The sequence below is a fragment of the Pogona vitticeps genome, chromosome 1, assembly GCF_051106095.1.
Source record: "Pogona vitticeps strain Pit_001003342236 chromosome 1, PviZW2.1, whole genome shotgun sequence".
Classification (NCBI taxonomy): Eukaryota; Metazoa; Chordata; class Lepidosauria; order Squamata; family Agamidae; genus Pogona; species Pogona vitticeps.
Window position 1 is genome coordinate 177,628,058 of NC_135783.1, and position 19,825 is coordinate 177,647,882.

Sequence of the window (19,825 nt, forward strand, 5' to 3'; positions counted from 1 at the left end):
CCAGAGAGCAGATGATAGCAAAGCCCCCCCCCCCTCTCTCTCTCCTTCTCTGCTGGAGGCATTCAAGAGAAAACTGGACAATCATCTGTCAGATCCGCTCTGACTTGGATTCCTGCATTAAGCAGGGGTTGGCCTTATAGGCCCCTTCGAACTATTATTCTATGACTCTATGAAACCCTGGAGAGCTATTGCCAGACAGACCAGGCACAATACTGGGGCAGAGGGAGAAATAATTATTTATACAGTAATGAGAAAGTACAGCTCAGGTGCCTAGGAAAAAGACATTCCCCTCACAGATACTCTAACAGTTGAGGTTGTGGAAGGGCTGTCATGCAACCCATACATCTTTCCCACCTAACCAGAGTAGGGAAAATCAATAGCAGGAAAGCAGTAAAATTCGGTCCTTCGCCATATTCTCTCACTCACATTTTTGCCAAAGAATTGTGGGCTGTGCCAGAAACTCCTATTTCCCCCCCTAAGACAGAGCTGTTCTGAAGAAGTCTACATTTTCACATATCCCAATACAAAAGCACAAAAGGAGGCTATATTTTATAGAGGCCAATAATTATCCTACATATTCATGAATTCTCATATATCTGCCAAGACTGCTGAAAGAATCCAAGAAGAAACGAATACTTTAACAGTTTAGAAAAGGCAATTGATTTATACAATCTGGAGACCAGAGTAATACCTGAACTAACAATCCTCCAGTTCTTGGCACTTTAAAACTGCATTAGAACACAGCACCAGGAATTCTGGAGGTGCATTTAGAAAAAGGGATGCTCACTGTGGTGTAGTAGAGTGACAGACTAGGGAGAAGACTTGGGTCTGAATTCTCCCTCAAGCATGGAAAAATCACTGGGGGTGTAGAACTAGTAAAACCACTCTTTAAATATCTCACCCATCTTGAAAGATCCATTCGAGTTGCTATAGGTTGGATTTGACCACCCACAATCACATACTTAGGAGAAGAATTCTAAACACACTTAAGGCAACAGAAGATCACATCACCAAGGAGTTATCCATACAAATCTTCTTCAAAATTTTGCCACTTAAGAGATAATTCACAACACAAACATACAAAAGCATGGTTTGAAGCACCTTAATAGCAAATTAGTTATACATAGGAAGCTTCAACACACCTTGTCTTCCTTTTTTTCATTCTTTTCATATGGTCTTCCTCCACCTTCTCCACCTCCATCACCACCACCTCCATCTCCTCCAGAACCACCACCACCAGTGCCGCCCCCGCCACCGCCACCGCTGCCTCCTCCTCCTCCTCCTTCGCCGACACCATCTGCATTTCCACTGAGTGGGGTAGCCCCAAATCCGGATGCTGAACTACTCAGGGCCCCCTTGAGTTGGAAGGAGGTCTCGCTTTGTCTCTTTTCACAGGATTCGTTCTCTTTGTTCTCACTTTTCCTTCTGGTCTTCTCCACACAAGGTACTACCCCAAGCTGAAGCAGGCATTCCACAATATTTAGGGCTACATCACAGATTCGAGAGCTGATGTCATGGTTTAGGACCAAATATACAGCCTTGAGAACCACCTTGGAGGGTAAAAAAAAAACCAGAGGTTGCAGACAGCTTGACTACAAACAGCTCGATTGTCAATTTAAAGCATGCAAAATCCAGACTAAAATGCAGTGGGGGACTTCTCCGTTATATTTTTGCATTGAGTTGCAGATTTCATTACACTGGAGAAATTTTTACATGCACTGTATGCCAGATCAGAGGGATTTGTGGTGTAGCATGATATGCTGTGAACTGAGGCTTTTGTACTCTCAGTCAAATCATGAAGATGATGATGATGATGATGATGATGATGATGATGATGATGATGATGATGATGATGATGATGATCATCATCATCATCATCATCATCATCATCATCATCATCATCATCATCATCATCATCATCATCATGTGCCATCAAGTCAATTCTGACTTATGGTGACCTTTTCCATGGTTTTCTAGGTAGAGTTTATTCAAAAGTGGTTTACCATTCCCTTCTGGGGCCACTTCTGGGACTGTGCAGTAAAAGAGTAATGTACTATAGCTATTATTGGAAGAGCACTGTGGGACAGAAACATAGATGGTTACATAGTTCAGCAATCATCAGTCTCTTTCTTTCTCCTTCTTTCTCTCTAAAGTACTCTGGCCAGCATCTCACTCATTTACAACATCATGTAAGAGCAATTATGTAAACAAATCGAGCAAGCTTCCAGCAAGCTCTCCTTCATGCAGCTCCTGATCTCATGCTAGCTATGAGATCATGTGCACAGCAGGATGGGCAACCAGCCTTGCAAATGGAACCTGCAGAAGGACTGGAGGAATGCTGCAGGATTGCCTATGCAATTTTTCTCCAAGTCAATTTTGGCCCCTAAGATTCAGAATTACTTCTCTTCTGGTTTCAGCACTATGCAGAAAAAAGATCAGCAGCCTCTGTTATTAACATTGTGTGGATGAAGGGAGGAGGCACGTGGAAACATGTTGCATTTCTTAAGAGAAACAACAGCCTTACCCTTTAGCCCTAAAACTCTTGTACTTGTTGCAACAAGATTCTTGTTGCAAGAATCGGGAGACTGGTTGAGCCTTCTTTAGAGGCTTCTTTTAATATATACAAATAGAACCCTGAGTGTAAAGTTTTCCTATGGGCAAGGATTTTAGATGGGATCCATCCCATTTGAAAGCAGTTCATCATGATATGAACAGTATACCTTATGCTTCCAAGATAATTGTGAAATATGAGGAGAGATTGATTAACTGGCTATCACTGGAAAAAAAAAGAAGGCAAAAGACAGACAAACCAGAAAGAAAAAAAAATGAAATGGTTGTTGTGGGTTTTTCGGGCTCTTTGGCCATGTTCTGAAGGCGTGCTCTTTTGCTTCGCAGTGTTTCCAGTCTCCGGGTCTGTCTGACTGTTTCCTCCCCGTAGAGGGAATATTTTCCATAGAATAATCTTTCTATTTCTCAAGGAACTCTGGTCTCAGCATACGATTATGTAAATGTTACTTAACATTTACATGAAATTGCTGGGAGAGGTTGTCTGGAATTTTGAGGGTTGGTGCCACCGTTATGTGGATGATACCCAACTTTGCCTCTCCTTGCCATCTAAATCTGAGGAAGTTATTTTAGTTCTAAATCAGTGTCTCTTGTCAGTAACAGACTGGAAGAGGGTGAATAAACTGAAACTTAATCCAGACAAGACAGAGGTCAGTTGAAAGGCAGCTCAAGGAAACAGGGATCCAGCCTGTTATAGCAGAGGTCGTCAACCCCCAGTCTGCGACCCACTGCCAGTCCCTGGCATGAGCCAGACTGGGCCGTGAAGACAGACCTCCCCCTCCCAAAACCAAAGTATCTGCTAAACCAAAAACTGAAGTATCTGTTAAATATCGGTGGAGAATGTGTGCTGTTCCTAATACTGCCACTTTTTTGTAACTCTCATCATGTGATTTCTGAGATCTGCAACTGCTTTATAGTACTGTGTGAAATTTCTTGATATTGTTCCAAAAGCCCTTAATGACTACGGGGACCACTGAAGCATGTTTCTTCCAGAGGCGAGATGTTTTCATTGCAAGGTTTCTGTACTTTGTTAGCTTTTCCAATTCTTTATTTTCAACTCTGGCATCCCCTGGAATTGCAATCTCAATGATCCAGACATTTCTTCATTCTAGTACTACTATGTCTGGTGTGTTATGTTCAAAGTTTCTATCAGTTTGGATCCGGAAATCCTACAAGATCTTGGCTTCCTCATTTTCTGATGCATTCTCTACCTGAAGTTCTCATGGGTTTTTGGAGGCTGGCAAGTTATAATTTTTTGCCTAATGATCAGTGCACTAATTTTGCCACTCTATCATGTCTAACTTTGTAATCTGCTTGTGCAATCTTTGGACATTCACAGATGGGGTGTGATACAGTTTCATCCTTTTCTTGGCAGAGTCAGCATTTTCTGTTAGCACTAATTCCTTGGATCTTAGCTTTCATTACATTGGTTTGGAGTGCTTGTTCTTGTGCAGCAAAGATAATCATGTTTTCCATCAATATTTCTCAGGTGTTATCCTTCTAGTGGTTTATTTTTCCAGCTGTTTAATTTATTTTCAAATTGTTGTTTCTTATATTGAGCCTTTGTTTCTGTTGTTTTCAAAATATTCTCTGTTTTCATGGCCTTAAGTAATTTTTCTCTGCTTGTACTGATATAATCATTTAGGATTCTTTTTTCCTCGTAGCTGCTGTATTTGCAGTAATCCACAGCCTCCAATTTTTCATGATAAATATAATCTGTCCATATCACTTTTTGGATGTAGTGTGTGATGCATGTTCATTTACATGTTTTTTGATCCAATTCTTCTAATTCATTTTGAGTCCAATCTACTATTCCATCTAGGTATCTAATTACCAGAGCTGGCCATGTGTTTATGGTTTTGATTGCTTTTCCAATATTTAATTTTGATTTTAAGATTTTCTGCAGTCTTTTGATATATTCTCTTTCTGTCAGTTCTTTAATTTTTGTGTGCATAATGTTATCTGGTTCTAGTATTCCCAGGTATTTATAATTTTCATCACTTGATGGTGATTTTATAATATTGCTATTTTTAACTCTATTCCACCTAGTTTTTGGATCTTGCCATGGTGTATAGACAAAGTGTACATTGGTGAATCCCAAATTTCATTTGGATAGCTTCACTGTGTTTAGCAGTGATTCTATCTCCATGGAACTTTTGGCATATAGTTTTAGATCATCTATGTATAAGAGGTGATTAATTTTTCTTGCTTGTTGTGAAATATGGTAGCCCAATCCAGTTTTATTTAAAAGTATTGACATGGGGATTAATGAGATGTTAAACAGCAGTGGTGACAAAGAATCCACCTGAAATATTTATCTTTTGATGCTAACTTCCCCAATTTCTTCCCCGTGGGCCAATAAGTCAGTTTCCCATTTTTCCATGTTTTTCTTGAGGAACGTCTGAATGTTTTTACTAATCCCAAACATTTTTAGGCAGGTGTTAATCCAGCTGTGTGACAATGAGTCAAATGCCTTTTTAATAATTTATCCAGGCTACGTTATGGTTTTTTTGTCTTTTTGCATTCTTCAGGATCATTTCATCAATAAGCAGCTGATCTTTTGTGCCTCTTGACTTTTTAAAATTTTGTTTCTGTTCAGTTGACTATAGGGAGTTTTCAGTTAAGTAATTATATATTGATCTTGCAAGAACTCCTGTGAGGAGATTGAACATTGTTGGAAGGCATGTAATTGGTCGATAATTACTGGGTTCATTGCCCATTTGATGATCTTTTATTATAAGAAATGTGCAGTCTGTTCTCATCCAGTCTTCAGTTTTAGAATGTTGAAGTGAGTGGTTAAATTGCATTGCTATATGTTGATGGAGACTTGTTAGAGCATAAACTTTACATAGGCCAAATTTCTTTGCCCTGCATTTTCTCCTAGTGATGATGATGATGATGATGATGATGATGATGATGATGATGATGATGATGATGATGATGATGATGATTGAGCCTGGTTGGGTGTTAAGATAATCAGGAGAGGCCTGTCTTTCAGTTCCACCACAGGTGTTTGGTGGGGACATGGGTGAAGACCTTCTCTGTTGCTGCACCTGGACTTTAGAATTCCCTCTCACAAGAGGCCAGGATGGTCCTGTCTTTGCTGTTGTTCTGCCAGCAGGCAAAGACAAATTTTCCATTACTGACTGGCTAATTAAGTGGGGTGTTCAAAAGGGTTGTCGTGCTTTTCTGTTTCCTGTATTTTTGGTGTTGCTTTTGTTTACTGTTTTCTTGGTGAGATACTTGTTTGATTCTTCCTATTATTTGTATACTTACATTTTATTATTTGCATACTTACTGTTTTCAACTTTAAATATTGCATTCTAACAACATAAACTGCTTTGAGTAATTTTTATGGAGAAAGGTGGAATAAAAATAAATAAATAAATATGTTTATATTAAGTTGTTCTCAGTGAGATATAATCCCCAGCAATAGACTGGAACAATCCTTTTGCAGGACATAAAGAGAAAGAATCAGAAAAGTGACACACACTTCTCAGTTACTTACCGAAAGATCCAGCATGCCATTCTTGTGGACAAAGTTGCTGGTGCCATCTATGTGGTCTGTATCCTCCAGGCAGCTGTAGTTGATACAGGAATCTGTCAAACTCCGGGGTAGATTGGCGCATGCCAGAGGCTCATGGGGCATCTCTGGTATGGGCACTTGGTTACAGAGCTTGCGCATGTGCTCACTGAAGAAGTCAGCATAGCCCACATTGAAAGAGGCCAGCGTCGTATTGAAGGTTGCCACTGTGATGGTTGAGATTTGGGAACGCACTATGCAGAAGTACAACAGATAATGTTAGTCTCATGAGAGAGAAAATTTAATAGGAATTTGTCATCTAGCATAGACTTCCACTCGTAATGCTGCCATTGGTTCTAATAAATCACACATCTGTTCACGCTTGAGAACCAGGTAGAAGAAGAAAGGGGAAATTGTTCCTTTTTAGGAATCTTCTGGCATCTAGCATAGTTCTTACTTAAGGCAATCCACATAGATATGCCGAGGTCCCCTCAGAATTCTTTTACCAGAGGCAGGGCCTTCTCTATGCTGGCACCACCATACAGAATCAGCTCCCAGAGGTGTTATACCTGACTCCTTCCCTACTGTCATTTAGAAGACAACTTAAACATTCATTTTTAGGGAGGCCTTTCATATCAACCATGGTTGACAGTCTGTTTACTTCTTGTCCTGCTGGCATTGGGAAACCGCCTGGTGTCATTTGGTTTTTATGCAGTTAGTGTTTTTAGCTTTTTTGTTCATTCTTCATGTAATCTATGTTTCAACTTTTTTAACCACCCAGAATAGTGTGTTTGCACTAACAGGATGGTAAACAAGCAAGCAAGCAAGCTGAGGGATAAATCCACCCCCCACCCCCCAAATTCTACGTTCATTTAATTATCAGAGGTTTTTTGGACTCAACGTCCAGCACTCCTCAGCTGGCATGGCCATTACCATGTTGGCTGAAATAGTCTGGAAATTTTCCTCTAAAAAAGTAACATTGCCAAGCTCTCCTAATTCTACATCCATCTTCAGAAATATATGCTTGGGGATGTGATTTTTCTAAATGAAACAGCTCCCAGTCCCATCCAGAACTGCTAGATAGCTCAGAGATTTAGGTCTCTGGCTGGGAAATCAGAGGTTGAAAGTTCAATTCCCCTCTGTGGCTCCTTGTCAGGGGCTAGACATAATGATCTATAGGGTCCCTTTTGTCATTGCAATTCTAAAGTTAGATGGTGATGATCATGATCATCATCGTCACAATCATTATGATGTGGGACACACACACTCCAGCTGAATTATGGGATCAGGAGTGGGCAGGAGGTAAAGCAGCTCCCTGTCATTTCCACATTGCTGCTTCAAACAGTTAGAAAAGTGCTCTATTGGACCACAGGGGTCATGAGGATTCCCTGTGACTCACAAAGTAGCATGGGAAACAGGCTCTGACTGAGGTTGCTGCCTTACAGAACATATGGAGGTAGCCTCTGTCAGAACTCATTCCCCACAATGCACCCTTGTGAATTGCAGGGAATCCTCACAACCCAGGGGCAGGACACTTATCAGAGGGCACGATGGGCCTGAGCAGGAATAGCATGGAGGTGAGGGGCTGCCCGACCTCCTATCCATCTGAGGGCTCCCAGTCCCATAATTCAGCTTAAGAGGATTCTCACTGAATGAAGGGAATGGGAGTCTCTTTAATTCTGAATATCCCATCCCTACAAACTGTATGGCCTCCCTCCACTCTGGTATGAAACCTAGGATGCCTTACATATAGCAAGATAGCTGATACAAGCATAGGATCTTTAGGAGTTTCCTGTGGGACTCTGAAGGTTACACATTCACAAGTCTTCTGCTTTGCTACTCCTACTGTATCTTTTAGAAAGAGCACATTAAAAAAAAAAACAACCCATAATCTTAAGCGTCTTCAAATTCTCTTTCTGTGTGTAAAAGAGGTAATTTACTCACCTTCTGGAATATAATCTTACCGTGACTGTTCGAGTGGTCTGGCAGGTCAGTAACCAAGGTATGATGCGAGTGGGAATGCCTTGCGCTCAAGCTCTCCATCTCTGTAGCCGTATCGGAGCTCCCCCGCCTGGTAAACCTCCCTGGAACAGGGAAAATAAATACATAATTTTCTTTGGAACACAGCATCATACCAGAAGGTCTTTTTTCAACATGAGTAACAAAATAACAAAGTAGAGTTGTGACACACAGAGGCTATATTTTTGTATAACAGGGATTGGCAACATGGGGTCCCCCAAGGACATTCTTTGTGGCTCTGGGGGCCCCCAGACATCCACACACCCCAAAATATTTCTCATTTAATTTTTTTTTTTTACTCAGCCCTCCTTTTGATCTTGTGGCAGTGCTGAGGCAATTTTGCCATGTTTTGAAGGGCTGTAGCACCCCTGCAGCTGCCATACCCTACAAAATGTTTAATGTTTTAAATATATATTTTGGCCATTAGAAGGCACAAAGGGCTTTTCCAATAAAATATACAACTTTATTTAAAATTAAACCCATTTTTCAATCTACAGAAACCCACTATACCAGTCTTTACAGTGCATAACCACTATATTTAAAAAAAAACCTGAAATATGCAAATTATCCTTTTGGGCTAGCCCTTTTGGAAGGCGACCCTTGGGTTGTCAGGAAAATAGGGGAAATGGCCCTCGGCCCCAATGAGATCACCCACTCCCATCTGCAGTCTACTAGTTTCAAGCTGTGAAATTTTTTTTTCTGCCTGACTGGATACATCCAATGTGGTGACATAAGTTAAGTTGACTTGCTGCCATTATAGCAGTCACATCAGACACTGAGGGAGGCACGATTTCGAAAAAGCCTTTTCCCTTCCAATTCCAGGTCCTGTTTTAAATTGTGGGGTCAATTTATGTCACTGGACCATTGGCTAAATAAGATAAAAATATGAGCAATAAAACATTTCTGGAATCTGGGCATAACTGGGGCCAATTTTCAGATGAGGGAGGGATAGAACAGTTTACCACAATAGCGATGAAGCATGATAGAGTTACAGTCTCTCTTTTACAAAGAAAAAGCTTGGAATTGCAATAAGCAGCTCACTGGCAACATTACTCATTGGAAACAGAAAACCCCTAGAGGGAAAAATGGTAGATCACAAAAATGTCCAAACATATTCCCATTTGGGAGGAGATGAATGGCTCTGTGAGACTGGCAAGATAGCGTTGGAAGTAGCTGGGCCTCAACATTACTCATACAGTAAGACACAGCAATGAAAGTGTGATGTAACTCAATTTGAGGTATAGTGATCAGATCAATGAGATTTGTCTGAGAACATTTTGGTCCAGCTATCAGAAAACCATCTGTAAATTCAGCTAAATCCAATGCTCTGCTGGCTGAAAAGTCACAATATCATCACGTCCTTCTCCTCTTCCTCTCTGTGGCATTGAAAACCTACTCCAGAATAAGGCTTGGCCAAAACAAAGAGAATTCTGAATTATAAAAATCCATGCACATTTGTTTTGGCTTCTTTGAGTGCATCACCTGACTATCTCCTTCCCACTTGAGTCCTCTTTATTTTGCATTGGAGAATAATTGGCCTCCAAAAGGCCGGCAGATGGCAAATTTTGTGGTTTTCATACACAGAGAGTCAGAGAGGAGAGTTAGTTTGCAAGGAGTTAAAGGAGGCAGTTGAGAATGTGGAACTTAGGGAGTTAAGTGTGAAACAAGTTATTACAAAACTATTGAATACTTTAAAATCATTGAAGAACTTGTTTATGTGAATTGTATCCAATAAACCTGTTTTGTTAACATTTACACGCAGTATGGACCTCAATCTTTCTAAGTAAAATATTGTTGACAGAGATCAGCTGGCGGCAGTGTAAAAGGGAACGTGGCATGGGCCTTAGGTTAGTGAAATAATCTGGGGACACTCAAGGGGCATGTCACAGGGTAATTAACTGGTGTCCATCAGACCCTCCCTGCTCTTTCCTACCACTTTACAAATGTTCGCTACATATTTATTCATTTTTATTGGAGGGACCAGACTAATCATTCATCTCATACACTCATGACCCTAAATGCTTTTTGAAAAATTAGTGAAGAAAGGATCTGCTGAGTGTTAAACTAAATTTAAGCTCCCCTTCTGTAGCCTATTCTCTGGAGCTGCTTCTGTGTATATAAATACCCACTTCCTATCCCTAGTTATTAAGCTCAGGCAGACAACATAAATGGACAGCCAATTTGAAGAAGTAGCATAAGGAATCACTCAACAACAGTGCAATTTCTTCAGCATTGCATTAGAAAGTATTACTGTGAGTTGTGAAGTTAATGAAGGACTCTTTTCTGGTTCATAAAAGAAACAACATCCTAGCTGTGTGGGTGGGAAAGATGTCGCCTGTTCACCTAAGATTGTGGTTTGCCACCCTCCTCTCTCCATGCCACGCCTATCTTCACCAATCCCGGAGAAGCTGCCAAAGGAGAATGTGCTCCGAGTTGGTGACACGTCCAAATGATCTTCATGGAGCAAGAAGGGGACCCCCATCCTCCTCTGTCGTTTCTTCCCTGTGTGGTGGAATGGAATAGAGCCTTTGCGTTCGCGATCTTCTTTGCGGCTCTTGAACTGCAGAAAGCACAGGAGAACAGATCTAAGCACCAGAGTTGGAGCAAGGTTACAGGAAAGTAAGCATGACACCACCTTCTCGGCGGTGGCTCCTCGCCTCTGGAACAATCTCCCTCCTGAGATCCACGTGGCCCCCACTTTCGACACTTTTAAAAGTCAATTTAAAACATGGCTATACATTCAGGCCTTCCCTCCAGTTAATATCTGACTTTTCTTTATTCTCTCATGTATTTTCTATTCTATTGTTGTATTCTGTTTATTACAATATGATTTATGTAATTGTGTGTGTTTTTTATATTATTTCACTGTTTTTCCTATATTGGAAGCCGCCTAGAGTGGTCTTTTAGACCAGATGGGTGGGGTATGTATGTATGTATGTATGTATGTATGTATGTATAAATAAATAAATAAATAAATAAATAAATAAATAAATAAATAAATAAATAAATAAATAAATAAATAAATAAAATGAAAACACAAAAAGATTTTCCCTATGGCTTTGATGTTGGAAACTAGGCTCAAAATCCATTTGTTACCAACAACTATATCTTGCAGTCACACTGATCAGTTCACTAGCCGTGGTAGGAAAAATCTCAATATTTTATGTATCTTGCTACAGAAAATCAATGCTTGATATAATGCACAGCTGTACAAACCTGCTTAATTTGCATATCCACACACCTCCAACAAATGATGTATTTTCAGCCAAAAGTGAGAGGGAAACTTTATGGCCACCTCATTTATTTTACAGAGCAAATGAGACTGGGACTTCGAGAAGGGTCTAGAAAGTGGCGGTTTCCTACATAGCATCCCTGTGTACCATTTAATTATATACAGACCTCACTAGGAAATCCCTGCCTCTGAAACTACCCTGTTTTCCCGAAAATAAAACCTAACCTGACAATAAGCCCTGGTATGATTTTTCAGGATGCTGGTAATATAAGTCCTACCCCCAAAATAAACCCCAGTTAAGTGAAACCCCACCCTCCACTATTGTGCAGCAACCAGAAAAAAGATTATATGACTGTAAAATAAAACACCCTCTGAAAATAAGCCCTACTGCGTTTTTGGAGCAAAAATTAATGTAAGACCCTGTCTTATTTTCAGGGAAACACGGTATGTCCAATAAAAAGATGTTTCTATGCTTCATATCCTGATGGAAGGCACAGAACATGGTCTAATCCTTGAGTGAAAGACTGGACAGATGATGGTTGAGCAAGCATTTTGCATTTTTAGGAGACAGGTGGTACCCTTATAGCATAGATGGCACAGGAGGGCATATCCTCCCCTTCCTTTGTTTCTAACCACTGCTATTTGGCTTTGACTTAGGATGGCCTGCCAAGTGTACCATGAAGAAAAACAGCCACCAGTCTTCCAAAATGACTTCTAGCATGAAGCAAGAGAAGAAACGAGTTATTTTATCACATTCTCTTTTCTGTACAGATACTTTGACAAGAACAGGTTCAGCCATCTAAAAAGCCTAAATGGTATCTTCTGCCTAGGGCATTCTGCTTCATGTGTGAAATCCAGTTGGGTGCCCACCAGCATTGCCAGCATAACTGCACTTTGGTTGGTTATTGGAAATGGCAACTTCCTAGCTGGATGAGTTGACAAAGACTGAATTTTCTAGAAACAGCTAGTATTTTGGGGCTTCTGTGGTGTTGTAACATAAACATGGTGCCCTTAGCTAGGTAATAGGATTTCTGCATTTTACATGTAAGGTTCCAGGTTCAGTTTTGAGCAGCACCAGTCAAAATAAACCTAGTATAGCTAAGAAAGACTTCTGCTTGAAACCTTTTCATTCAGGATAACTATAGGCGTGATTTACAATGCACAGAAATGCCATCGCTTTGAAATTGTAATATTTGTTTAGTCATATTTTGTTGTTGTTTAGTCATTTAGTTGTGACTGACTCTTCGTGACCCTATGGACCAGAGCAAACCAGGCCCTCCTATCTTCCACCACCTCCCAGAGTTGGGTCAGATTCATGTTGGTAGCTTTGATGACATTTTCCAACAATCTCATCCTCTGTCATCCCCTTCTCCTCTTGATTTCACACTTTCTCAACATCAGGGTCTTTTCCAGGGAGTCTTCTCTTCTCATGAGATGGCCAAAGTATTGAAGCCTCAGTTTCAGGATCTGTCCTTCTAGTGAGCACTCAGGGTTGATTTCCTTCAGAATGGATAGGTTTGTTCTCCTTGCAGTCCAGGGGACTCTCAAGAGTCTCCTCCAGCACCACAATTCAAAAGCATCAATTCTTCGGCAGTCAGCCTTCTTTATGGTCCAGCTCTCACTTCCATACATCGCTACTGGATAAACCATAGCTTTGACTATGCGGACCTTTGTCAGCAAGGTGATGTCTCTGCTTTTTAAGATGCTATCGAGGTTTGTCATCGCTTTCCTCCCAAGAAGCAGGTGTCTTTCAATTTCATGGCTGCTGTCACCATCCGCAGTGATCATGGAACCCAAGAAAGTAAAGTCTGTCACTGCTTCCATATCTTCCCCTTCTATTTGCCAGGAGGTGATGGGACCCATGGCCATGATCTTTGTTTTTTATATGTTGAGTTTCAGACCGGTTTTTGCACTCTCCTCTTTCACCCTCATTAAGAGGTTCTTTAATTCCTCCTCACTTTCTGCCATCAGAGTGGTATCATTTGCATATCGGAGGTTGTTGATATTTCTTCCGGCAATCTTAATTCCGGTTTGGGATTCCCCAAGTCCAGCCTTCCACATGATGTATTCTGCATATAAGTTAAATAAGCAGGGAGACAATATACAGCCTTGTCATACTCCTTTCCCAATTTTGAACCAATCAGTTGTTCCATATCCTGTTCTGTTGCTTCTTGTTCCACATATAGATTTCTCAGGAGATGGATAAGGTGGTCAGACACTCCCATTTCTATAAGAACTTAGTCATACTTACAGCATTACATTTATTCACATGATGTAAAAGAAAGCTTCAGAGCCATTTCACTGTCTGGTTTTCAAAATCTCCACCTTTAGTTGCAGGTGTTTTGAATATTTGTCATTTTCGATCCTATAAAGCTGGAGGTCCTAGTGCATTTGACATTTCTGTAGGAGTCACAACCTATTCCATATCTTGTTTATTTGCAAGCACCATTAAAATGGCTTTCTTTGGTTCTCCTATTCAGTATAAATAGATGTGTTACACAGAAAATGCAAGGAAGGGAACCTCCAGTGTGCCAGATTTGTGGTGGGATTTGTTCTGGTCTTACAGGTTTTCGAGCATCCTTACAGCCCAATGCTTCTGATTGCAAAGAGATCCAGGATAATTCCAGGCTCTCATTAAGTAGATCTGTCAGTGTACATACCTGGAGGTGATTCCCTCTGAGACCTGACAGAAGAAATATGATGGTGGGTGACACTTTGTTAAAACATTTCAGTGGGAGCTAGGATGAACAAAGAAGCCACAATTCATCTCCCCTTCTGGAAAGGGTTTTGCCTTTCATCTCACCTCTCTTTCCCAGTAATCTGCTAACTGAGTCCGAAGCAAGCTAAGTCTGTGTATGTAGCTGACACTTGATGCTACAATTGGGACTGGAAAGAGGGGAGAGATGAATCTGTTCTCTAAAGAAGATTCCCCTAAACAAGAGGTGGGAACCTTGGATCTCCCAGAGGCTTTGGCCTACACGTTTCATCAGTTCTTCCCAGCAGGCCAATGGTAAGTGATTATGTGAGTTACCATCCAAAACATCTGAAGGGTCCAGTGTTCCATCCCTGCCTGGATAGCTGGTAAGGAATGGAAATCTGTTACGCTGTTGTTATTGTGGAATCCTGTCTCATAAACACCCTGTGTAAATGTGCAACTAAGTGTTCAATCACATAAATGCTGCAAGACTATTACAGTATTTGTAAATGAATCAAATAAGTATAGGTCAAAATATTACATTATACAGCAGATATATCATTATATGGTAGACATACAATTTCCTAATACTATAGTTGCTTTGCTTTGCTTTTTGATGTGTCTAATGAAAACCATCTGAAGAATGGTTGCTGTTCTCTCTCTCTCTCTCTCTCTCTCTCTCTCTCTCTCTCTCTCTCTCTCTTTTTTTTTTTTTTTTTTTTTTTTTTGGTGCAGGCCATTTTTTTCCCCCTGATAGAAATTACCTCCTCTGAGATGCTTTTTTCCTGGACAGCTTCTGTGGATAAAGTGTGAGAAGAGTGATTTTGTACTGGGGAAAAAAAGGCCCGTGGGGAAAGAGATAATGCTCTTCTACTGCTCCTTCAGTCAACTCACAGTCTCCTTTAGCTTTTTACTAAAAACTTTAATAAAACTGGGAGACATGGTTGCTATGTAAACTCTAATTTGACCCCAATCTGATCCAGCATAGGTGACCTTCTGCACCCGTGGAATTCAGGACAGGGTTACACCCAGGCTGCGTTCATCCTCCGACTACTGGACTTCTTTACTGAATCTATGCAGTCTATAACATAAACATATTAAGTGCATTAAAGTAAAAGTTCACAACAATTGTAATGTACAGCATCCTAGCTTTACTTGCCTTCTTAAAAATATTCATTCCCAAATCGGAGGAGAGGTCTGGAACTGCAGGTCTGCGCAAGTTGGTTAGTGACACTTTGGCAAAAGCTTCCGTGCTTAAAGATTTTTCCTCCTCATTGCACTTCATTGTGAGATCCTACATCCCCCCCCCCCCGAAAGAAAACAAACATATAATTATGTGTGATGTGGCTCAAAAAGCAGTTTCAAGATCTACTATTATATTGTTACAGTTCTGAAAGTAGATAATCATTCTAAGCTGACTTTCAATGAGAGGTTCAGTGGTTAAAAGTGATAGCATCACTGGAGTCTGAGCCACAGAATGCACTAAATCACTGTACCTGTTGTGAAATAAATATTGTGGTTTTAAATAGAACATCCATTGAGCTTTAGCCTTCACAGTTTTGGAAATAAAACTTCTGTTAGCTCCAAAATCTACAGGGTATAGATATTTTAAAGGTTATCAGTATCAGTTGGTTTATTATATACAATTACAGTATTACTATTCACTTTCTCAAATACAGTGAGTAGGTAAATTTGGGGTTGCCCCTGGTATCAGCCAAACTGCCAGCTTCCCATTGTTTAGTGAGGGAGAGCCACAGTGGGGACTGCAAAATAGGGGAGAGAGAAGGAAAGAGCAAGAGCTAGAGGGTACATAAATGTTGCTGAAGAAAGCAGCAGAGAGAATGAATCTTCTGCCTGTGTCCCAGATCCATTGTTGGTGATAATTGGGCCTGTGTATTTCCTTCATGTTTCCCAGAAATGTGCTTGGCAGCAGATGGTAGCACATAGGTGCTAACTAACCTTCTAATGTGTGAGGGGAAATTTAGTCCACTCCCCTCCACAAAATAAACATTTCTGGAATCAAAGCATTTTTGTCTATTCAGCCTCCCCATGTCACTGATGTCTATTGTAGAGTAAGCCAGGCCATAAGGATTCTTCTTATAATTCCAAATAACCTTTAAAATCCTGCGCAACTATTTTGTTCGTGGAAGAACAACCAGGAAGACAACAAGATGTTGTGTGTGATTATTCTTCCATTTATAGTTTCCAGCCCCCTTGCTGCCTCCTGCCAAAATTCAAGCTGATTATCTTCACTGTAAATTTAGAAATGTTGGTTGCCGTTGGGCTTTTAACAAGACCCTAAGACCTAAGGCTAAGGACCTATTGGCCCCAAACCTTCGGAGGGCCAGACATTATCCTCACCTGAGTCTTGTGAGTGTTCACCAGTGAAGGAGCAGCAGCCACCATGGAACTGCTGCGTGGTCTTGGCAACTGTGGGACTTCTGGCTCAGGTGGTTTCTCGGGTTTTTCCTCCAACATATGGCGCAATCTCTGGAGGTAATACATCAGGGACCACTGAGTGCCTTCCTCCGACCAATGTGGCTGAAGCAGGCATCGTAGTACCGCCACATCAAAATAGGTAGCATAACGGGACTTTTGGCATGGCGGGATAACCAAAGATACTCTGTCACAATTGACAAAGAAAGGCACATTAGAAAGACAGCACTCCTAAAAACATGTGCCTATATAAAAATAAGGAATGAAAGATATAACAGAGAAGGAGAACGAGGAGGGGCTTATGATTTATGGGTTGGGAACTGGAATGAGTAGCCAGATACTACTGAGAAGCAACTTGAAGTCCCATCCAGTCTTCCTCTATGGTTTCTGTTATATCATGTTTCTGACTTCATTTAATATCTGTTACCCTTAAAAATATTCTTCTGAAAGCGAAGATGTCCAGCAGTCTATGGAAGTGCTAGTTCATACTGGGCCCAACAGTCTCATGAATAAAACACTTGAAATATCACTGATTAAATAGGACTTTTCAATCTTCTATGAATATCTCGTGAGTCCATTCCACTTACATCTGACTGGAACCTGTTTTGGACTAACATCTTACAGACACTTCCTTGGAAGGAAAATCACGCTGTAGCCTATGTTTAGGTAGTATCAGCTGTATTGGGTAGTACAGGATTTCTTTAAAGGGGAAAGGTGGAATAAAAATATTTTGTCTATTTGTCTGTTATTAACTAGATTGTTTTTACTCCTAATAATTGTTGCTTATATAATTAAAGTAGCAATCATTTTGTTATTTAGGTGATAACTGAAAGATATACCATACAGAAATATCTTGGCAGGACCTCAGAAAAATATTTTCTTGCCTGAAGCAAGAGATTTGCCTCTGCTTCACTGCCATCAAACAGTTTCCTCTCTCAGGGATAATCTATTTGAAATCTGACTAATCATCTACATCTTCACCATGTCGTTTATTAATTAATGAGCCACCCCAGTTAATTGACTAATGCTTTCAGTTCTGTTTATGAGAAACCCAGATGTGGCACACCCAATGTATTTTCTACAGAATTCTTGCTAAGCATATGCACACACTTTCTGTTGCAGGTCCTCAGATTGCTGCCACAGTTTGGTCTTCTCTGTCAATTCAGTTGAGCCTGAACCAAAACTGGTCTGCTCATTAAGAAAAGAGAGGCAGTCACTTAAGGTAGCAGATGCTGAGGGGCAGGAGAGAGCAGCAGGCCACAAACTGCACACTGTTCTTCCAAGATTCCCTAATTGTTCCCTCTTTTTTTTTTTTGATGGACAGTGCTAAGACCACCAGACAACTTGCACTGGCCCCCTCACACTGCCTTAGGCGCTATTTTGGATAGATTAGGCGGTATCCAGATGTTTGTGTTTTGTGCCAAGCCTGGGTTGAACAGTGCCAATGGGAAACACAGAGCTGCAAAATAACCCCGAAGGTCATCTTTTCGAGTTCCCCATCCAGTACAGGAGCTGCCATGCAGGAAGCAGCTGCATCATTCCTGAGAAAAGGCTACGCACCTTCTACTTACATCTGTCCAGGAAAGGAGAACCTATAATCTCCAGTGGGGTCTATTTCATTGTTGATTCACAATTATCATCATGACATTTCTTCCACTGTTTACCATGTGCCATTAGTAAGCATCTCCCATTGTTTCCTAAGCTGCTTCCTGAATTTGTGTAGACTATTTTCAAATCTGCCTTCTAGAGCAATAGAGCAGTGGTTCTTAACGTGGGTGATAATGCCCCCCAGGGGGCGATTTCATTTTTCAGGGGGGCGGTAGAACGAAAAGGGGCGGCGTGGGGGCGCTGGAGCAGAAGGGGGGCGGTAGGGGGGCGCTGGAGCAAGTCAAACCTGTGAAGATGGCTGCAGCCTTTTTACAATGTGCATGAATATATATTTTCCTCCAATCTTAATTTAGTTTCGGAGTTTTCGTCTTGAAATTTTTAGTTCCTGCATTGCAGTTTGTTTTTATGCCCTTTTAATATTTCTTTTTGCGTCTTAAAATTCGCTTGCAACTAAATGATTAAATGTTACTTTTTGGGGGTATTTCATTTTCTTGGAATTGAATTTTGTTTTCAGGGGTCATTGGATTTAAGTGTCTTAAATAAATAAATGAATGAATAAATAAATAAATAAAAACATACATACATACATACATACATACATACATACATACATACATACGTACGTACGTACGTACGTACGTACGTACGTACGTACGTACGTACGTACGTACATACATAATAAGAAAGATATCATCACCACGGGGGAGGGGGCAATGATAACTTCCTCAATGGCTCAAGGGGGCGTTTCTTTCAAAAAGGTTAAGAACCACTGCAATAGAGAATAATTTGTCTTCTGTATGATAATCTTCTGGCTGCTTGGAAACTTGTACCATAGCGCCTCTTAATCTTCTCTTTTTTGTGCTAAAAATATCCCGCTCTTTCAAAGGTTCCTCATAGGATTCTGTTTCTGGACCAGCCACCATCCTCTGGAGGTGCTCCCATTTTTCAATGTCCTTTTTAGAAAGGCACAATACATTTTATTTATGTTTATTTATTTATTGAATTTATACCCCGCCCATCTAGTCAAATTGACTACTCTGCCATGATCAATGCCCCGACCAATGTCCAATATCAGGTCCCATGATCTGGATTTGGAATCATGGTTAGTGCAGCCTAAGATTATATTAGCTTCTTTAGCTGCTATACTGCCTCGCTGGCTCATATTTGACCTACACCTTCTTCACTTTTACTGCTGCCAAGCCAGAAAAACTCATATTCTTGGTACTGGATAAGCCTTAGATGTCCAGATCAGATGAGAGACCTTTAACAGCTTAGTGGACTCCTCTGGAGGTGGAGGTCAAATCCCAACCACACAACAGGTCCTGCCCAGGCTACAGAAGACTTTAGCTCACTGCAGAAGCAATATCCTCCAGCAGTTGTCTTAGCAGGAGAGAATGTCAGTCAGCAGGGCTCACTTGCTGAGATCTAAACTCCTTTTTTTCATTTGTCCATTATTTAAGACAGATTCTGCCTTTACATTGTTTTACGTGACATGAATTTACGTAATATGCCTGAACCTAACTCTTACTAAAAGCTAAAACAACTACATTGAGACCATTGTACATTGGACACATCAAGACTCACTGGAAAAGACAATAATGTTAGGGAAATCTGAAGGTCATAGGAAAAGAAGAATGAAGTTGAGATAGATTGACTCAGTAAAGAAAACCATGGTCTTTTGTTGGCAAGACTTGAGAAGGGCTATTAATGACAGAATCTTTTGAAGGTCATTAATTCATAGCGGCAA

At 40.7% G+C, this 19,825-nt stretch overlaps 1 protein-coding gene across 22 annotated transcripts in view; it reads right to left on the reverse strand.

The window, feature by feature from the left end:
• Window positions 1-19,825, reverse strand: part of UNC80 (unc-80 subunit of NALCN channel complex) — a 175,071-nt gene that overhangs the window by 127,091 nt on the left and 28,155 nt on the right. For all 22 annotated transcript variants that reach the window (XR_013538068.1, XM_078379274.1, XM_072977912.2 and 19 more), the window contains exons 8-13: window positions 16,396-16,657; window positions 15,194-15,328; window positions 10,451-10,667; window positions 8,053-8,172; window positions 6,074-6,342; window positions 1,143-1,550 (exon numbers count right to left, since the gene is read on the reverse strand). Coding sequence is in view for 21 of the 22 variants with exons in the window: in XM_078379274.1 (XP_078235400.1) it covers window positions 1,143-1,550; window positions 6,074-6,342; window positions 8,053-8,172; window positions 10,451-10,667; window positions 15,194-15,328; window positions 16,396-16,657 (1,411 nt within the window). In the remaining variant the exon portion in view is untranslated. The remainder of the gene's footprint in view (window positions 1-1,142; window positions 1,551-6,073; window positions 6,343-8,052; window positions 8,173-10,450; window positions 10,668-15,193; window positions 15,329-16,395; window positions 16,658-19,825) is intronic.